At 41.5% G+C, this 16778-nt stretch overlaps 2 protein-coding genes across 3 annotated transcripts in view; both read right to left on the reverse strand.

The window, feature by feature from the left end:
* Positions 1-14427, reverse strand: part of LOC121180854 (glycine receptor subunit beta-like) — a 45631-nt gene extending 31204 nt beyond the window's left edge. The window contains exons 1-2 of the mRNA XM_041036522.1: positions 14383-14427; positions 12884-12965 (exon numbers count right to left, since the gene is read on the reverse strand). The gene's annotated coding sequence lies outside the window, so the exon portion shown is untranslated. The remainder of the gene's footprint in view (positions 1-12883; positions 12966-14382) is intronic.
* Positions 8305-14430, reverse strand: LOC121180855 (putative zinc finger protein 833). Of its 2 annotated transcripts, none has more exons than XM_041036523.1 (3): positions 14383-14413; positions 14264-14298; positions 8305-10938 (listed from the first exon to the last, which is right to left on the reverse strand). In XM_041036523.1, exons 2-3 carry the CDS (start codon positions 14285-14287, stop codon positions 9907-9909), a joined length of 1056 nt encoding a protein of 351 aa, XP_040892457.1. In that variant the 5' UTR covers positions 14288-14298; positions 14383-14413; the 3' UTR covers positions 8305-9906. The 2 variants fall into 2 exon arrangements, with proteins under 2 accessions (XP_040892457.1, XP_040892458.1); XM_041036524.1 differs by lacking the exon at positions 14264-14298 and adding an exon at positions 12884-12965 and having other exon boundaries at positions 8306-10938; positions 14383-14430.
* Between the last annotated feature and the right edge of the window lie 2348 nt (positions 14431-16778).

The following is a 16778-nucleotide window of genomic DNA, read 5'->3' on the forward strand; positions in this document are numbered from 1 at the left end:
GGCAGCTTTGGCCTTATTAGAGGACATACCAAAAGGCAGAATTAGAAGGGAATGGGTATTTAGAAACCATGGTGATTTTCTGGCCCATGATGAAGACTGGCTTATCAACTGATCAGATCTCCTTCAGCAATCCTCTTGCAACTGCATGCTGACTGGGTCTGGCGAGGAGCAACAAACTGCAAGTGCTTACCACAAGGCAACAGGGCAACAAGGTCATTCCAGAGGGAACTGGTAGACCAGTCAGGACTGTGACAGTCGTCCTTGAGCCATGCCTTGTTAGCTGTATGGCACAAGAAACACAAGTGCGCAAACAACAACCTATACAAACATCTGCCTGGGGCAGTATACAACCAACTAGTGCTGTTCCTATATCTTCCCTACCTCACAATAAGCTACTTGACTCACTAGTTTCCGATATGAGATATGGATATGCAAGTATCCAAATGTGTGCCCCAATATTTCCTATGTCACTTTTTGATTTCATAGAAAAAGATTTTTTTAATAAAAAAAACAAATAAAAAAAACAATAACCCCCCAAAATATTTCCTTTCCCCTTAAGATAAAAACACATCTAAACAGTATTACTGAAGGAACTCACAGTTTCAAATACAAATCGAGTTTCCACTGGTACCTACTGCCTCCAGGAAATAGCCATATGCACATACTCTAAGTTACACTGACAAAAGCTTTCACCTTCTGTTATAACAAATGACTGTTTTCAGATCCAGAAGCAGAACACAGACTCAGGTGAGCAGGTGAACAGAATTTATTGTAAAGGTTACTAAGGCAGAGCAAGCTGAGGAGATGAATGAGAAGCAGGCAGGCAGACAGGAGGGGCTTGATCCTGGAGCACAGGAGATATAGGTTAGTAAAAGGTAAAACACAAGGAAGCAAAACTTGAGCAAAAATATGAGGAGGCCATAGCTAATGTACCACACAGGCAGACTGAATTATTTGGCAATAAGTGACTGGAGAACCCGGGATTAAGTACTGCAGATCTGATGAGATAATGACGAGCAGGAGTGCTGGCTGATTCAGCAGATGAGGTGCAGAGAGGATCTCCATGCCCAGGGACATATAATCAAGCACAGACAAACGGGGAGAGAGAGACAACATAGGAAGCACAACAGAAAAGGGAAACAGGTGAAACACAAGGAAAAGGGGGGAAAAAAAAAACTGAAGCCTTGGCCAGAACCATGACAGCTTCTAACACCTACTCAGCTTACCAAACTAACTGCCAGTTTATGGTTGGCAGTTAGTTTGAAATGAATGCAACTCTCATGAGTACTGTTTGCCAAAGTTTGTTTTTGGTTGGTTGTAAGCAGTGCAGGTAGGTGAATGATACATTTTTCTCTCAGGGTTTACAGTAGCTGCATCCACTCGCTGCTCTGACCGTACAGTTCTAAAAACCCATAGAAACCTGTACGCATGACTCAACTGGATTCTACTCCACTGATGCTCATGCCACCTCTCAGATATACACTTGCTGTATATGCCAAACTTGGTCCATACACCAAAGAATGCTGAAAAGACCACTTGGGAGCTTTAAGGCTCACAGATTCACTAATGTACCAGAGTCAGACAGGTGACTCAGTGCTTCTTAGCCAGTGGATATTACTCCTGATTCCTGCTACCTGCAGATTTTGGAGAGTCCCTGCTGTAGTTTGGTTACACAACTCTGAGTGTCTGTTAGTGTGATTAATTGGTTTGCAATTAATTACTTTTTTTTACTCTTTTATTAAATACTTTTATCATCTCCAGGTTATCTGATATATGTGCATATATCTATATCTGCTAAGTAAGAATACTTAGTAAGGAGTACAATGAGGCTGCTCTAAGAATGGCATGCAGGGAACCTTGGTTAAAAGTTTAATTGTCTTAATTGATTCAGGACTCTGTTAATACTTCTGATTGCCAGTCAGCTTCCCAGCCAGCTAATCTCTGCTAGCCACCAGTCATGGTTATCTGGTTTCCAGCCTACTAGCCTTCAGCCAGCATCCCAGTTGGCTAGCCTCTGGCCTGCTAGGCATAAGAATCCACCTCCGTCTGCATTCCAGCCAGTTTGGTTCAGGTTTGTGAGCCGGCTAGCCTGCTGCCTGCTCCTGTTCCTGAGCCTACTATCTTCCTGTCTGACCCTGACCTTGAAGACCTTGAACCCTTTCTACAGGATTCATCTGGCCATTTTCCTGTGAAATCTAGTAGTGGGAGCCCCTAGAACGAAGCATGAATCACAGAGATATTGATCCCAGACACTGCCCAGATGTCCAGCTCCACAGAGCCTCCACTGCCCAGCAACCCCCAGCCTCCTCTGCCCCGTGTCTCGCTGACTGTTCATTTGATGCCCCAGCCAGACCCCAGGCTGGATCCTGTATCAGGGGTCCCAGCCAAATCCCCACCTATTCTTATTTCTCTGGTCCCAGCCAAAGTCTGCCTGCCCCTGTGTCAAGCTTTCTGTCTGATGTCCCACTGTTCCTGCATTGGGGTCCTGTCCAGTGTTCTGTCCCGCATCAGGGGGTCCTGTCTGATGTTACGGCTGCTCTTGAGTTTGTTCCTGCGCTGGGGGCCCTGAGTCTGTTCCTGAATCTGTTCCTGAGTTGGCCATACCGGCCGATCTCCCATCAGCTGCCCAGCCAACACCAGCTCCTGATCTTCAGTCAGCAGTCCATGCTCAAACAGTGCCATACCTCCCAGACCATCAGTTGGCCATCAACTCAGCCACCACTGTCAAGCCTACTCTTGACACTGTCATCTTCAGCCAACAGTGGCTAACCAGAACTGTTGTTTCACTTCTACGACTTACACCGTGGGTGAGGCTATACCATCTCTTTAGTAAAGTAGGAATAGCTTTAGTCTTGCCTTTTCGTCCTCTGAAGGACCTACCTGCATGGGTAGCACCCTTCTCAGTGGTTTCCTGCTGTTAATGTCTAAAAATTTGTGTAAAAACAGCACTATTGCACTATTTATATTATTTATTACATATAATATTGTGAACTATACAGTGAAAATCACCCGTCCCATGCCCTCAGCCTATTAGCCCAGCTAGCCTTAATGAGGTTAATTCAAGTCATGCAGAATCACAGTGAGAGAAACTACTGGGAAAGGGAGATGGAAAGTGGCAGAAGGGAGTAAAGTGTGTGGGGTGGGGGTGGGGTGGGGGGTGGATACTGCGGCGTTAGACTACACTGTCAAAATGCAATGACACAGCTCGCTGAAGCTGTTGTGGTCACACACGCACATAAGACATCGCTCTCTGTGACAACTCATGTAATATATTCCACACACAGGGACAAAACAGTTCTTTCAAACACATACACGAACACAAGGACAGGACAGCACTAAAACCTTAGGCTTATAACATTGTCCCCCAGTCTGCAATAACATGATCTCATACTGTTCTGCTCTCTTTCTCTCTTTTACACACGCGCACACAAATGCTTTACCCCACAACTGCAATCGCACAAAAATATGAAGAGACAGAGACACTGCATATTCCTTTCATTCTTACCTCTGGTTGGTTGGACTATCAGTTCTGGTGCATTACAGAGATTCAGTGGTTAGTCACTAAGATGCTGTTCTGGCTAGAGCCTGACTATATGTCCTCGCTCCCCCTCTCTCTCTCTCTCTCTCTCTCCCTCTCTCTCTCTCTCTCCCTCTCTGCTGTGCTGTCCTGTGTGTGTTCCTTTATCTGCACTGCTCTGGCATCCTATTCTGAGTTCCTCCTGCCTGCCTCCAGGGGAAGTAGCACAGTACTGTTACTAACTCACAGCCTCTTAACACCAGTACTGAAATTTTTTCATTATTAGGCTGCTTTTGATAGATAAGTTAACCTAGAGGTGCTAACACAAAGAGTCAAACAAGACTACCTTATACATTTGCTCCCAATTACGGAGACTTAAGAAGGAGAGAGAACTAAGATATCTTAAATAAAGAAGCAGCAAGCGGCAATTTGTGGGTTCAAACCTTTTCTAAGTGCAGACAAATGACCCCAACCAAAATGTTTTGGAGCTTTGAATAAAAAGGAAAGTCAAATGCTAAAGAATTCCAGAATAAGGGCAAGACCATCATCTTTTATAAATGTACTGTAAACAAGCATATCAAGGACTACACATGTATGATTAGAAATATGCCTGTCTTTAATGAAAGCAATGCATGGCCATTACCCATCTCAACATGCCACTATAATCTAACAGCAGTTAGGTTAGGTTAAATTGTTGAACTATGCACACATTTATTGTCTGTCTCAGTGCCAGGATATTTCTAAAAGTGTTACACGGCACTGTCTTTAACACCATAATGATACAGCGAAAAAATTACTCAGCAAAAATAAAAATAGCTTTGCTACATTTTACATTCCAGGTTTTCATTTGGTGTAAACAATCTAGACATCCTCGCCTACATTGTTTCAACCAAATGAACAATGTAGACATCCTCACCTACCTCAGAGTCAACAAATGTAACTCAAGGGCTGTAATGTTTCATGGCAATAAAATTAAAACAGATGCAGCCCTCACAGTTCAACATGAAAAACGCACACTCGCACTGTAGGACTATGAGTTGACCATCACATACTGACGCCAGGCAATTTTCTATTTGCTGAGTGCTGTAGTTACAGGTGTATAGTAAATGTGGTTCAGTGCTACAGGTCACAGAATTTTTGGGTCAAAAAAAATAATGGCCTTTGTCCATTATTCTGTGAGCAACTGTGATCTGATTTTATGTTGCACACAGCAGCAGGACAGCAGGGCATAATGAAAGTTGGTTACCTGGCTTAGAAGTTGAAGTTGTCCCGCCTGTTGCCTGCAGCTCAACAACATTTTAATTTAGGGACGGTTTACATTCACTTCAGGATGGTTAAGATTGTTTGGGACGGTTCAGTTACAATGGCAAAAGTTAGTCTGGAGTCCTGTCTCCTACAGATTGATGATGCCAGGAAAAGGAGCTCAAGAGACTCAACAACACATTGCACTGCAGGAGACCAGACTCCCATCAAACAGTAGCCTCAGAAAACAGGACCACACATTTTTTTAGCAGGGAAAAGAATGAGAGGAACATCGACTGCATGGTGTTGAAATGCATTAAGAAACTCCCTACAGTCTTCAGTTGAGCCGCGATCCAAAGGCATCTTTCTCCACCTAACCCCCACCAGTTCAGTGAATATCCTGAGCATCTATGCTCCCATACTCTGAGCTGAGGTAAAGGATGAGTTTTATGAGGAGATTGAGACCACTGTAAGAGAGATTTTTCTGACATAGAACACCAGTACATGCTTGGGGATTTCAATGCCCAAGTTGGGGGCAATTACAATTCCTGGCCATGCAGCATTGGCATCATTGGCTCTTTTGTATCAGCAAGCTGAATAACAATGGCCAGAGACTGCTAGAGTTTTGCTCTTACCATGGCCTCTGCATAACCAACACGTTCTTCTCCACCAAGCCCAACCACAGAGTATCCTGATAGCACCCCAGATCATGTCACTGGCACCAGAAACTACACCCAATGGATCACTCAACAGTGTGCCAGTGGCTTTTTGCTGAACCTTTATCAGAGCATCCACTGTCAGAGACACAGCAGTCAAGAACAACATCCTCAAGCCTGTCATGGAACAGCTCGACCATCCTCTGTAGAAGAGCTCAGCAAGGCCCTCAACTCCCTAACCTACGGCAAAGCTCCAGGAAACTATGGCATTCACCTGGAAATAATCAAGGCCAGCAAGAACAGTGCCCTCCTCAAGCCCCTGCATGAACTCCCACTACAAAGCTGGAAGGAAGAGACAGTGACCTAAGACATGCATGATGCTAACATCACACATCAAGAAGACAAGAACAAATGAGATCACAGTGACTGCAACAACTACCAAGGAATATCCCTCCTAAGTCTTGTTGGCAAGGCCTTTGCCCATGTAGTACTTCGAAAGATTCTGGGCATTACCTGGCAGGGCTACATTCCAAACATGATTCAAACATCATTCCAAGCACAGGTGGGAATTCCAAGTGTGTTCACCTTGCTCGATCAAAGGTTCCATGCTGGATGGTCAGATCACCAAAGACATGCTGTATGGTGAGCTGGCCACTAGCTGCAGATTCCCAGGAAGGCCTGTTCAAGGATGTTTGTAAATGAGAGCCAAAGGCAGGCAACGCAACCCAGCAGGCTGGGAAGCTGTAGCTGCAGCCCACAATAGATGGAGGCTAACCATCAAGGTCGGCATCCAGAAGAGAAAGAAAAGGAGTGAGGGCCAGGAAGAGAGGAGAGAGTGCAGACGACGGAATGCAGAATCAGCACAGAATCATCACACAGCGAACTGTAATGTACTTGGTACGTTTGCAGCAACGTTATCAGTTAGAAAGTTGTTTTCACTGCGTGAGAGTTAGAAGCCCCGTTTTACATAGCCTACAGCCAAAAATCAGTGTCTGTCATTGTCTTACACACCAACACATGAGCGCCTCTTGGCTTGCTAACTTACTTGCTAGCCAGCTAAACTGTCTTGGAAAACATTAATGTTTTTCAAGGAACCAACAGTTCTGATATTACAGAGTTAGCTAGCTCACAGGTGTGTCTGAGTTGGGGAAACTGGTCAGCTCACTGTAAATGCAAACGTTGGATCCTGCCTTGTTAGCTAGCAAACAAGCAATTAATAGTAAGGTTACTGATCACATCAAACAGTCTAACGTTAACTGGTAACATTAATACTAGCGAGCTTATCTCTTTAAGTTGGGCTAAATTCCCTATTGCCGCTATGACTGTTGTGAGGTCCCAGGCTGGCAGTTCAAGGTCTGGCTCTGCTGTGCCTTCTTGATGTAAAAAACTGCAATATCCCGCCATCAAGGGGCACTGTTATCAATCGGTGGTGATGTTTGTGTATTTATGTATGTCAATGAGGCTTAATGAAAAACATGCAGCCAGTTTCATTGGCGTTCATTGTAACATTACGAGGCATTACATTTTCATCGGCCCTGTGGCAACAGTAGGTACTTACAGTAGTTTAATTCAGCTGAATTTCCAGTAAAGCTGTTCTCATTCATGTGTCAGACGATGGAACAATACGAAACAGTGACTGGCCCATAAAGATCCATGTTAACCAACAGTCACTTCAAGACATTTCCAAGCTGCTGCTTAAATCCTGATTTTATGAGCACGACGTCATCTGACAGAATCACCACACACAGAAGTTAAAGACAACGGCTATGCTGTTTTCTGGCTGATTTTTATTCCTACTCTACCCATTTGTAGCTGTCAACACTGCATGAATTTTTATTGTTGATAACTTATTGTACACAGCTGAAAGCCTACACATTAAATTAAATCCATTTTAGGTTAACACTGGCTGTTTGTAGAGAGAAAGTCTTGGCTATTTCATGTTTAGCATTACAATATACTTCACATTAAAGAAGAAGCTGACAAGCAGCAACAAAGACACAAGCATGGAAAACACATGCAACAAAACTATGATGGAGAAAGTGCAGAGTAAACAAATACATAATGTGGACATGTGCAAAGACTACATTGTGTTTCATGATTTTAAGTGTTAATCAGACAAGCTCTCACCACTTTCATGGGGCATCCACTGCTGAGAGTGTGCTACCCTCAGATTGTGGAGGTGATGATGGGCACGAGCTAATGAACAAACAAGCCAACAAGCCTCTGGTTTTCTTCCAATGATTTTATCAATATCTTCGCCCCCAATGAATTGGTTTTTTTCGTCAGGAGTTGCCACTTCTGTACAAAGCATTGCAGACTCTGCTGCTACTGCTGATGAAATTTCCTCACTTTGATATAGCACGGCTTGTACAAAATTTTGGACTTTATCTCTTTAATGTGATCCTTGGCCCAGATATCAACAGGGCATCTGACTTCCACAGCTCTCCAGGTCACTTTGTTGTTACGATAGCTAACATGCCAACAAATGTTTATAACCAACCCAAAATTCGATCCATGGGATGTTCACTTCTTGCACTGAGGTTTGATCTTGCCTGTATTGAGTTCTCATTGCAACTGAGCCACTCTAGGGTTTGACTGGAAGCAGACAGGGAGCACCTCTCTCAAGTGGTCTTGACTGGTTCATTTTATTTCAAACTGACTAAATCTTGCAGCAGAAATCGCTCCACAATAAAGAAACAGAGTTATCAGTTGAATGTTACATGGTGCTTTGGCAGTCAGTTAACTCTAATTACCGGTCCAGAAACAGCTTAATAAAGTGGTACCATTATATTGTAGATTTAAATAATAAAAGATGGCTAGGTGTTAGGTGGGTGTTTATCCCATTCCTTCCCAATATTTGGACTTTTGAGGTGGAAACTGGCTCCTGACATGACAAAGCCTCTCTCTGGGGACAGAGTCTGAGCTGAGCAGGCCCAGTTCTGAAATGAACTCCTCGGTGGGAAATGATGAGGTAAATAAAGCAACAATGCTGATGTAATCAGGAAATCTGTGCCATTTATTGTTTAGAGGACAATGCTTAGATTTGCAGACTTCAGATCAAATACAAAATGACACAACTGAGGGAACTGAAGCCAGTAAACAAAGGACAGGGCTGTGGGTGAAGCCAAATCAAGTAAATATAACAAAAAGATTACTTCCCTTCAACTTGGATCACAGCTATACTGCTGGAAAATCGCAACTTGAATAAAACAAAGCCTGACTAACTATACTTATTTTATTTGTTAAAACAAAACATAGATGAGGCAGTCACGGCTGTACCCAGTGGACTAGAGTCAACTCATACAGTGGCTTCAGAAAATATTTAAACCCTTTCTCTAACTGCACAACCCGTGTTGTAGGTTTAATTTTAATTGGATAAAATTGTCCTTTTCATCAGCCTACATTTAATCCATAATGATAGAAAATCTAGCAAATTTATTAAAAATCTAAAGCTGATATCTCCTATCATATATCATGTATGTGAAAGTCCCACAATTCACCCTACATGTAAGGACAAAAACCAAGCCAAATCCAACAAACTCTCTGTAGACCTCTGTCACGAAACTGTTGAGAGCTGTTGAGCGGTTGAGAACTGTTAAAGCTCTGCTGTGGCTTCAATAGCTCAGCCAAACTGAGTAGCCAGGCAAGAAGGATATTTGTTTTTGAATTTGTTTGCAAGCAGCTTTTGGATTTCCTATAGGAAAATTATTTATTTGACAAATTCCAGTTTGATTTCCATCAAAGGCACAGCATAGAGACAGCTCCTTATAATCACAAAGGACAACTTGTTCCAGGGGAATTGTGGGACCTTTACATACAGATTTAAGAGCTGCTATCATCATATTCGATCATGTTCCTGCTTTTTAATCACAAAAAAACTGAAGTCCTGGCGTTTGCACCAAATCATATTCAGGTTCCTTGGATTCTAACTAAACGTTTCCAGAAACCATGTTTGACTGTTATTTTCATTTACCATTCCCAAACTGTGTTGCCTGTTAACATTCCAACAAATCATCCAAGCCCAGATGACAGCTTCTTTTAGCTGAACATTATCCTACATGGTTACTAATACTTAATGGCATTCCCATATCAATCCAATGCTGGCTCTTTTACACTGGCTTCCAGTTAAATTCAGCTCCACCATACATAATAATGAGCTGCTGATCCATTACAGGTCCACCAGGCTTCTTAGGTGATCAGAACAAGAGCTCCTGGTTTGTGACCCACTCAAAGTTCAAGACTCGTGGTGACTGAGCTTTTCTATTCAGGCTCTTAGATTGTGGAACAGTGTCCCTGCTGACATTAGATCAGTAAACTCTGTTGTTTGTTTTAAGTCTCATCTCAAAATCCATTTACTGTCAAAGCATGTTATTAACGATCTCTTGTCTTTATTCCAATGCTTTCATCAGCTTTGTGTTAATGTGTTACTCTGGATATTAAAAGTGCTAAATAGACTTTTACTTGATTATTTTAAGCAGAAAATGAAACTGTTCAGCTCTCTTTATCTGTTCCCACACAGCGGTGGTTCCTCAAAGACTCAGACCAAGCAAACAATTTCTTACACTTTGAACACCAGTATGGTTTCTCCCCAGTATGGACACGCTGGTGCTGGTTGTAACTAAATGCCTGGCTGAAAGCTTTCCCACATTCTTCACACTTGTATGGTTTCTCTCCGCTGTGGTTACGGAGGTGTCGGTAGTAGCTACCAAGCTGAGTGAAACCTTTCCCACATTTGTCACACCAGCTTGATTTCTCTCCACTGTGGATACGCTGGTGCACCTTGAAATAACTTGAACGACTAAAATGCTTCTGACACTGTTCACACCTATATGGTTTCTCTCCGGTGTGAATACGTTGGTGCTGGTTGAAAATACTTAGCTGACTGAATCTCTTCCCACACTGGTCACAGTAGTATGGCTTCTCTCCAGTGTGAATCCGCATATGTTGCTTGTAGATACTTGAGCGGTGGAAAGTTTTCCCACACTTGTCACAGCAGTATGGTTTCTCTCCAGTGTGGACACGAAGGTGAATCTTGTAAGCACCTGAGCGCTTGAAACTCTTTCCACAATAGTCACAGCGGTATGGCCTCTCATCAGTGTGGCAAAGCTGGTGTCTCTTATATGAATGTGGATTACTGAAACTCTTGTGACATTGGTCACAGCAATACGGCTTCTCCTCAGCGTGGATACGCATGTGTCGGATATAGTTACCTTGACTGAAACCTTTCCCACATTTCTCACACCAGTTTGATTTTTGTTGAATATGGACAGACTGGTGCTGCTTGTAGTTAAACTGGCGACTGAAACGCTTCCCACACTCGTCACACTGGTATGGCCTCTCTCCGATGTGGACATTCAGGTGTGTCTTATAATTACCCAACTGACTGAAACTCTTCCCACATTGTTCACATTGGTATGGCTTCTCTCCAGTGTGGATGCGCAGGTGTGTCTTGAAATTACTGGAGCGGGTGAAACTCTTTCCACATTGGTCACACTGGTATCGTGCAGCGGGGTCATGTTTTAACTGAAAAAAAAAAAAAAAAGAGATAGAAGTAATAGAGTGCAGTTTAGACTTGATAAAATGGTGCTAGTCATTAGTATGTAAACTGTCTCTGAAAATCTGTAAACTGTCACCATCCTCCACGGCACATATTTGGACACCCCGAAAAACAGTAACTGACTCACCATATATTTATACTTTGGTATGTACTAAGTTATATGTGCTACCGTTCACCATAGTTAAAGAGAAATATGGTATCTTCTACAGTGTGAAAACTTGGTGTGTATATAATTGCATTATTTAATGAGGAGAAAAGCAGGAAAGAGAATAATTTGGAATTAGCACTGGATATGCCTACAGCTGGAGTAACAGACTACCATAGGAATATCAAACCCTCCACCTGGAAAGTGGTGAAAATTCTAATTAGAGCCCTGGGCCTTACTAGAGTTTCTTATAGTTTGTATAAAAACTCTCCAGGACTTTAAAACTCTTACTTTGTATCTGCTGATGATAATCTGTTAATACTTTAATGAAATAAAGCATCATCGTTGAAGGGAAAAGGCTACAAGCACCATTTTACACTGCAAACAACATATTATAAATTAATATTAGTTTGGGTATGAGAAGATATAGAAATATTTAAAGATGTAGGCTGTTGCTATGGCCATCATATTTCAACTACACTACATGTCAAGAGTTTTAAAACACTCCCATTTTTCCAGTTTTAATCCAGATTTAAGCAGGTCAAGTCCAGTCATTAACCTTAAATGGTACAAAGGTAAGTAATAAACTGATAAAAAAAAAAAGAAAAAAAAAGTTTACCTCACCAAAAACTGAAAAAATAATGAAATTTCATTTTTAAAAAATGGCTTTTTCAGACAGTAAAGGCTAGAGATGGAAGTAAATGAGGCCTGAGAATCAATGCAAATAGCGCAAATGCAAAGGTTAATGCTTCAAAACCCTCTGTCTGTGCAAAGGCAGTGTTGGAACACTGAAGCGTTATTGGGACACTACTGCACTGCAGGAAATAGTGCAGTGCAGTAAATCTTGGTTTCTTGTTTTCTCCATGAAGTCCTGCCATGGACACCATGAACATTATTTGTGTATTACAGCACAGACTGCAAGGGTTCAAAGGCCATTGGACCCTTGGCTGTTAAATGTTACTTGGGCAGCAGTATGTCATTTCAACATTAGCTCATGTATAAGAGGACTCACACCAGTCTCAGAGTTGTTAAAGAGTTGCCATGTAGATTCAGGTGGAATTGTCCATCAATGTGAGGAATAAACAGGTGACCGTGCAAGTGAATAAGATAAAAATGAGGCTAAAAAAGCAGAAATCAGAGAGATTACTTTGCCAAAGTCAACAGTTGGGTACATTCTGAAAAAGCTTGTGTGCACAGGAAAAAAATTGCAATCTCAGGAGCAATCTTTAGGGTGGCCAGAAAATCATCAGCATCATTTGGTAAATTACCTTTGTGACTGCACAGCAAGCCAAGAATGCTGTCATGACCATAACCTCAGAGGACTAACCATAACCATAACCTCAGAGGACTAACCTCAAGGTGCAAAACCTACAGTAAGAACCTGGTTCTGGAACAAAGTTGTATGGACTGATTAAACAAAAACCAGCTTCTATCAAAATGACTGAGAAGAAAGTGTGGAAGAAAAAAAAAAGAAACAGCTCATGATCCAAAGCCACCACCTCATCTGTCAAATGTGGTGGTGCTTCTATTATGGCAGCAACAGGATGAGTGCAGAGGTATAGAGGAGTGTTCTGTGCTCAGATTCAGCCAAACGCATCAAAAGTAATTTCGAAATTCAGCAGGTCAACAATCCTAAACAAAAAAAAGCTGTTCTGTACTAATAAAATGCCACGGCAAAAAAGCACTGTACATCGAATACAATAGCATATTCAGTATAATGATGATGTCCGTCAAATCAATCAGTTTTATGTGAAAAGTGATCTCACCTCTCGTGAGGAACTCATTTCACAGCCTTATTGTGAAATTCAACATCCACAAGATGCTTTACTTCCTGTCAGCATGTCAGCTCTGAAATCATCAAATAAAGACAGACAGGTCAGAGGAGGAACACCGACTAAAACAATAAAGCAATACTGGAGCTAGAAGTGACTAAAGGTAACCAGGCAGAATTCAATACAGAATCATCACAGCTATAACGTATATGAAAGCTAAAAAGAAATATTGACCATGAAATTCAAGAACACAGTTGGCAGAACTCAGCAAGAGATGAACAAACTTTATGCTACTTAAAGTATCATTCACATTAGCAGGGTAGTTGCATGTTTGTTGTCTGTCCAACCAAACTAAGTAACTGAGCAAGAAGCGCCTTGGTCAAGCAGCTGGCCAAGAACCCAGCAGTCACTCTGATCGAGCTTCAGAAGTCCTCTACAGAGATGGACAACCTTCCCAAATCAAGGTCTGCAAAGTTTGTAGAGGATTAGCCCAGAAGACTCGAAGCTGTTACTGCTGCCAAATAACTGAATTAAGGGTCTGAATATTAATACATTTTGTAAATTTCAATTTTTATTTTTTAATAAATTTACACAAAATTTGAAAAATGTTTTTACTTTGTCATTATGGCTTACTGAATTTATATTGTTTTTTTTTTTTATCCATTTACACCTATAACACAATCAAGTGTGCAAAGAGTGAAGGGGTATTAATACTTTCTGAAGCCAGTGTATATTTATTATTATGTATATTGAGCGCAAACATTTGATTGAGGATGAATTATGTTCTGCCTTATTAGATTTTGAAGCTGTAGCAACAGACCACTCAAAACTGTGTTTGTCTTCTGAACTTACAGATTACATCTAGATCTTTTCAGTTTTAAATTTAGGTCGCTCTCAAAAGCTGAAAAATAGTATAATAATAGTTTCACTAGGAGGTTTGAAAGGATTCAGACTAAATCCTGGATTCACACAGCATAAAATTCTCAATTCCCAACCCACATTTCAAAAGCAAAAAAAGAATTCAGAAGCCATGCTGTTTGAAAAGGGATGCATTAATCAAGCACAATGCATGTCCTTTGTTAGCTCCCAAATATATCTTATATTTCAAAATTCTCGAGTAAGCCTTTAGTTAATTCGGTTTTCCCTTGTGTCTTATATATATACTGTATGTTTACTGTTAAATCAGTGTTATTTCTTTAAAATTGCACTTTAATTTCCATCTGTGCCCCTAAATCTTTTCATCTAGTGTCACCTAAAAATAAATGTAAGCGTAGAGCCCTGTCTGGGCTGGAGTATTTTTAGACCTACTAAATCCTGGTTTAACTTTGAACAGGACAGATTGTGACATGCTTGATAATTACTGGCAAAAAGTACCTTCCTCTCTACCTGAAATTCCATATGGGGATAATCTGTATAAAAAAAACAAAAAACAAAATGATTTCCCACAGTTTAGCAGGAATGTGGTAAAGTTGCCATCAAAGAGCCATACTTACTTATTCAAAGCTTGACTGCAAACCAAAGCATCCTTGGTGGTGGGGTTTTCATGGTGTGTTGTCCACTGTATCTGGCAAAACAGAACAGATAATGCAAACTAAGTGCACTTTGAAGGAAAGTGTGAGTAAGTAACAGACAAGCAAATGTTGGTCATAAGTTTAAAACTAAGTCATCTCTTTAGTGGAGCTGTTCAAGCCTCTTTACGGGTGTTCCCTTAATTTGGAAAATATATTATCCTCATGCCCTTTGGAACAAAAGGATTTAGGAGATTTGCTGATGATATGACTGAGGTCATTTCTGCGGCTTGTGGAACAGTGTTTGTGGAGTGGAGTTTCAGAATGGAGCATTCCAACAAATACAAGTTCTGTCCTACACACACGCTTTGATTAAATTCAAACTGACACAGTAAATGGACGCATGTATGTGTGGCACACCCTCATCATAAGACTGATGTACTGTAGTAACCATCCATCTCATTTGACTGCAGTACAGCTATTTCAGCCCTTGACCTGTGTTAACTACAGACACCTACATCTCAGTGGAAACAAAACTGTTTATGTTCTCCAATTACTTCACTACTGTACAGACCCCAGCATTCAACTATGTTGTTAATATTTTAACATGCATTTAAGATTTCATAACACTAAATCTACTGGCACATGAGCAGCAACCTGCAGCAGCACTGACATCCAAAAGTGGCTGATGGTGAGCAGACTCTGTGTTGACTCTGTGTTGAATCTTAGTGGTATATCCCTGCTGTTTTACTGACTAATAACACTTGTAAACAGCATGTCACTTCTGTTTCCATACACCTCATGTCATTGCTATACACCACTTTATATTGACATAATCCACTGATTATAATGAGGTGGTAGTGTGTGCGAATTGTAAATGGCTTATCACTCCAATTAACCAGCAGATGCCACTGTCCACCAGCGTTCTGGTAGTGTGCCACTCTTCTTTTAGTGTCATTTTTTTTAGTGGTATATGCCACTTTGGTACTTTGTTGTTGTGGTTAGAAAACAGACTTTCAAGTTACAGCTGACTGAGGCTTTGCCTTGAACCATTCCCTTGTTATGCTGCTACAGGCCTAGACTGCCAGGTGGACTTCCCATAATGCACTGAGCTTCTCTCTCCTCCTCCACTCCCTCTCCACCTGTTCTCATTGATAATCTATTAATAGATGTTACTAATTCAGCTTCTTCTCTTTCCTGTAGTTCTGTTCTTTCTCGTCTCTCTCTCTCTTCTCTCTGCAGGTTCATCTGCTTCCAGAGCTGTAGTCTACAGTCTGGACCTGAGACTGTCACATCAATTATTAATGGTACTATTACGAGTCCTATTACTATCATCGTATTATTAACATTATAACATAATAATTATTAACACAGTTAGTAGTCTTAGTATCATTGTTATTATTATGAGACTTACTCATGTGGAATCTGCATTGTACCGTTTCCTCTGTCCTCCTGCTCTCTGTGATATGTCTTTATGTGTCGGTAAGCTTTGGTATGCCACTCTGATCCTACACCCTGAGCCACGTTTCTATCCCGGCGTCACTTACAGCAGCCAAACTGCCCAGTGATGCTAATGAGAGTCAAGACAACAAGGACAAATGTGAAACGGACGTGAAGGCCTCAGGTGATTTGATGACAAGACGACAGCTCTAAGTCCAGATGTGTGGACGCACCTGAGATCCGACCCCTCCCCAGACCACTGCAGTATCACAGCAGCCTAACTGACACAAACTTTAGCAGCGAGAAGCGGGAACAAAGCCGCTGCGTTTGGAATAAAAAGTATTAAAGCTGACGAGCTATCATGAAGCAGCAGGGCAAACACAGGCGAAAACACGGAGCAGCACACAGCTTTACCTTCAGAACTCACGGCTGTCTGTTATTTAGATCGATAGGCTCGCTCCAAGCGAGCCAGGCATGCGCAGTCTGTTGTCTTCCTCCTCTCTCTTCTCCTGCGGCTTCTTCTTTTTTTTTCTTTTTTTTTTTTTTTTTTGGGCCGTCGGCACACCATCTTAACGGTGTATTACTGCCACCTACTGGACTGGAGGTTGGAACAGTAGATCTGCAGGAAAAAACTAAACTCTTTCTATTCTTCCTCATATTCTGAAGTAATTAATTCGAATATTCAAAACCCCTCCACACCTCTGCTGCGTTCTTCCTGATTTTGCACTCTTGATAGGCTGAACTATTCTCTCCCCCACAGTTCCAACATTTTAGTTGAATTCCTTTGCACTTCCCACAGTCTTGCACACCTGCACATCTACCACATCTTTGTGATAGGCGCATATTTCTAATATTTCTAAGTGATCTCTTTTCTAATATTTTAGTGTTCCTAACCTCACTCAGCACCCTACTGATTATTGATTTTGTTAGTTGTATTGGCT

Source organism: Toxotes jaculatrix, chromosome 4 (genome assembly GCF_017976425.1).
Source record: "Toxotes jaculatrix isolate fToxJac2 chromosome 4, fToxJac2.pri, whole genome shotgun sequence".
Lineage (NCBI taxonomy): Eukaryota > Metazoa > Chordata > Actinopteri > Toxotidae > Toxotes > Toxotes jaculatrix.

Coding starts and splice junctions, on each gene's coding strand:
- LOC121180855 (XM_041036523.1), bottom strand. CDS start 14,287: ATGGAATTTCAGGTAGAGAGGAAG. Junction 10,939..14,263: donor AATTTCAGGTAGAGAGGAAG/GTACTTTTTGCC, acceptor TTTTTTTTTCAG/TTAAAACATGACCCCGCTGC.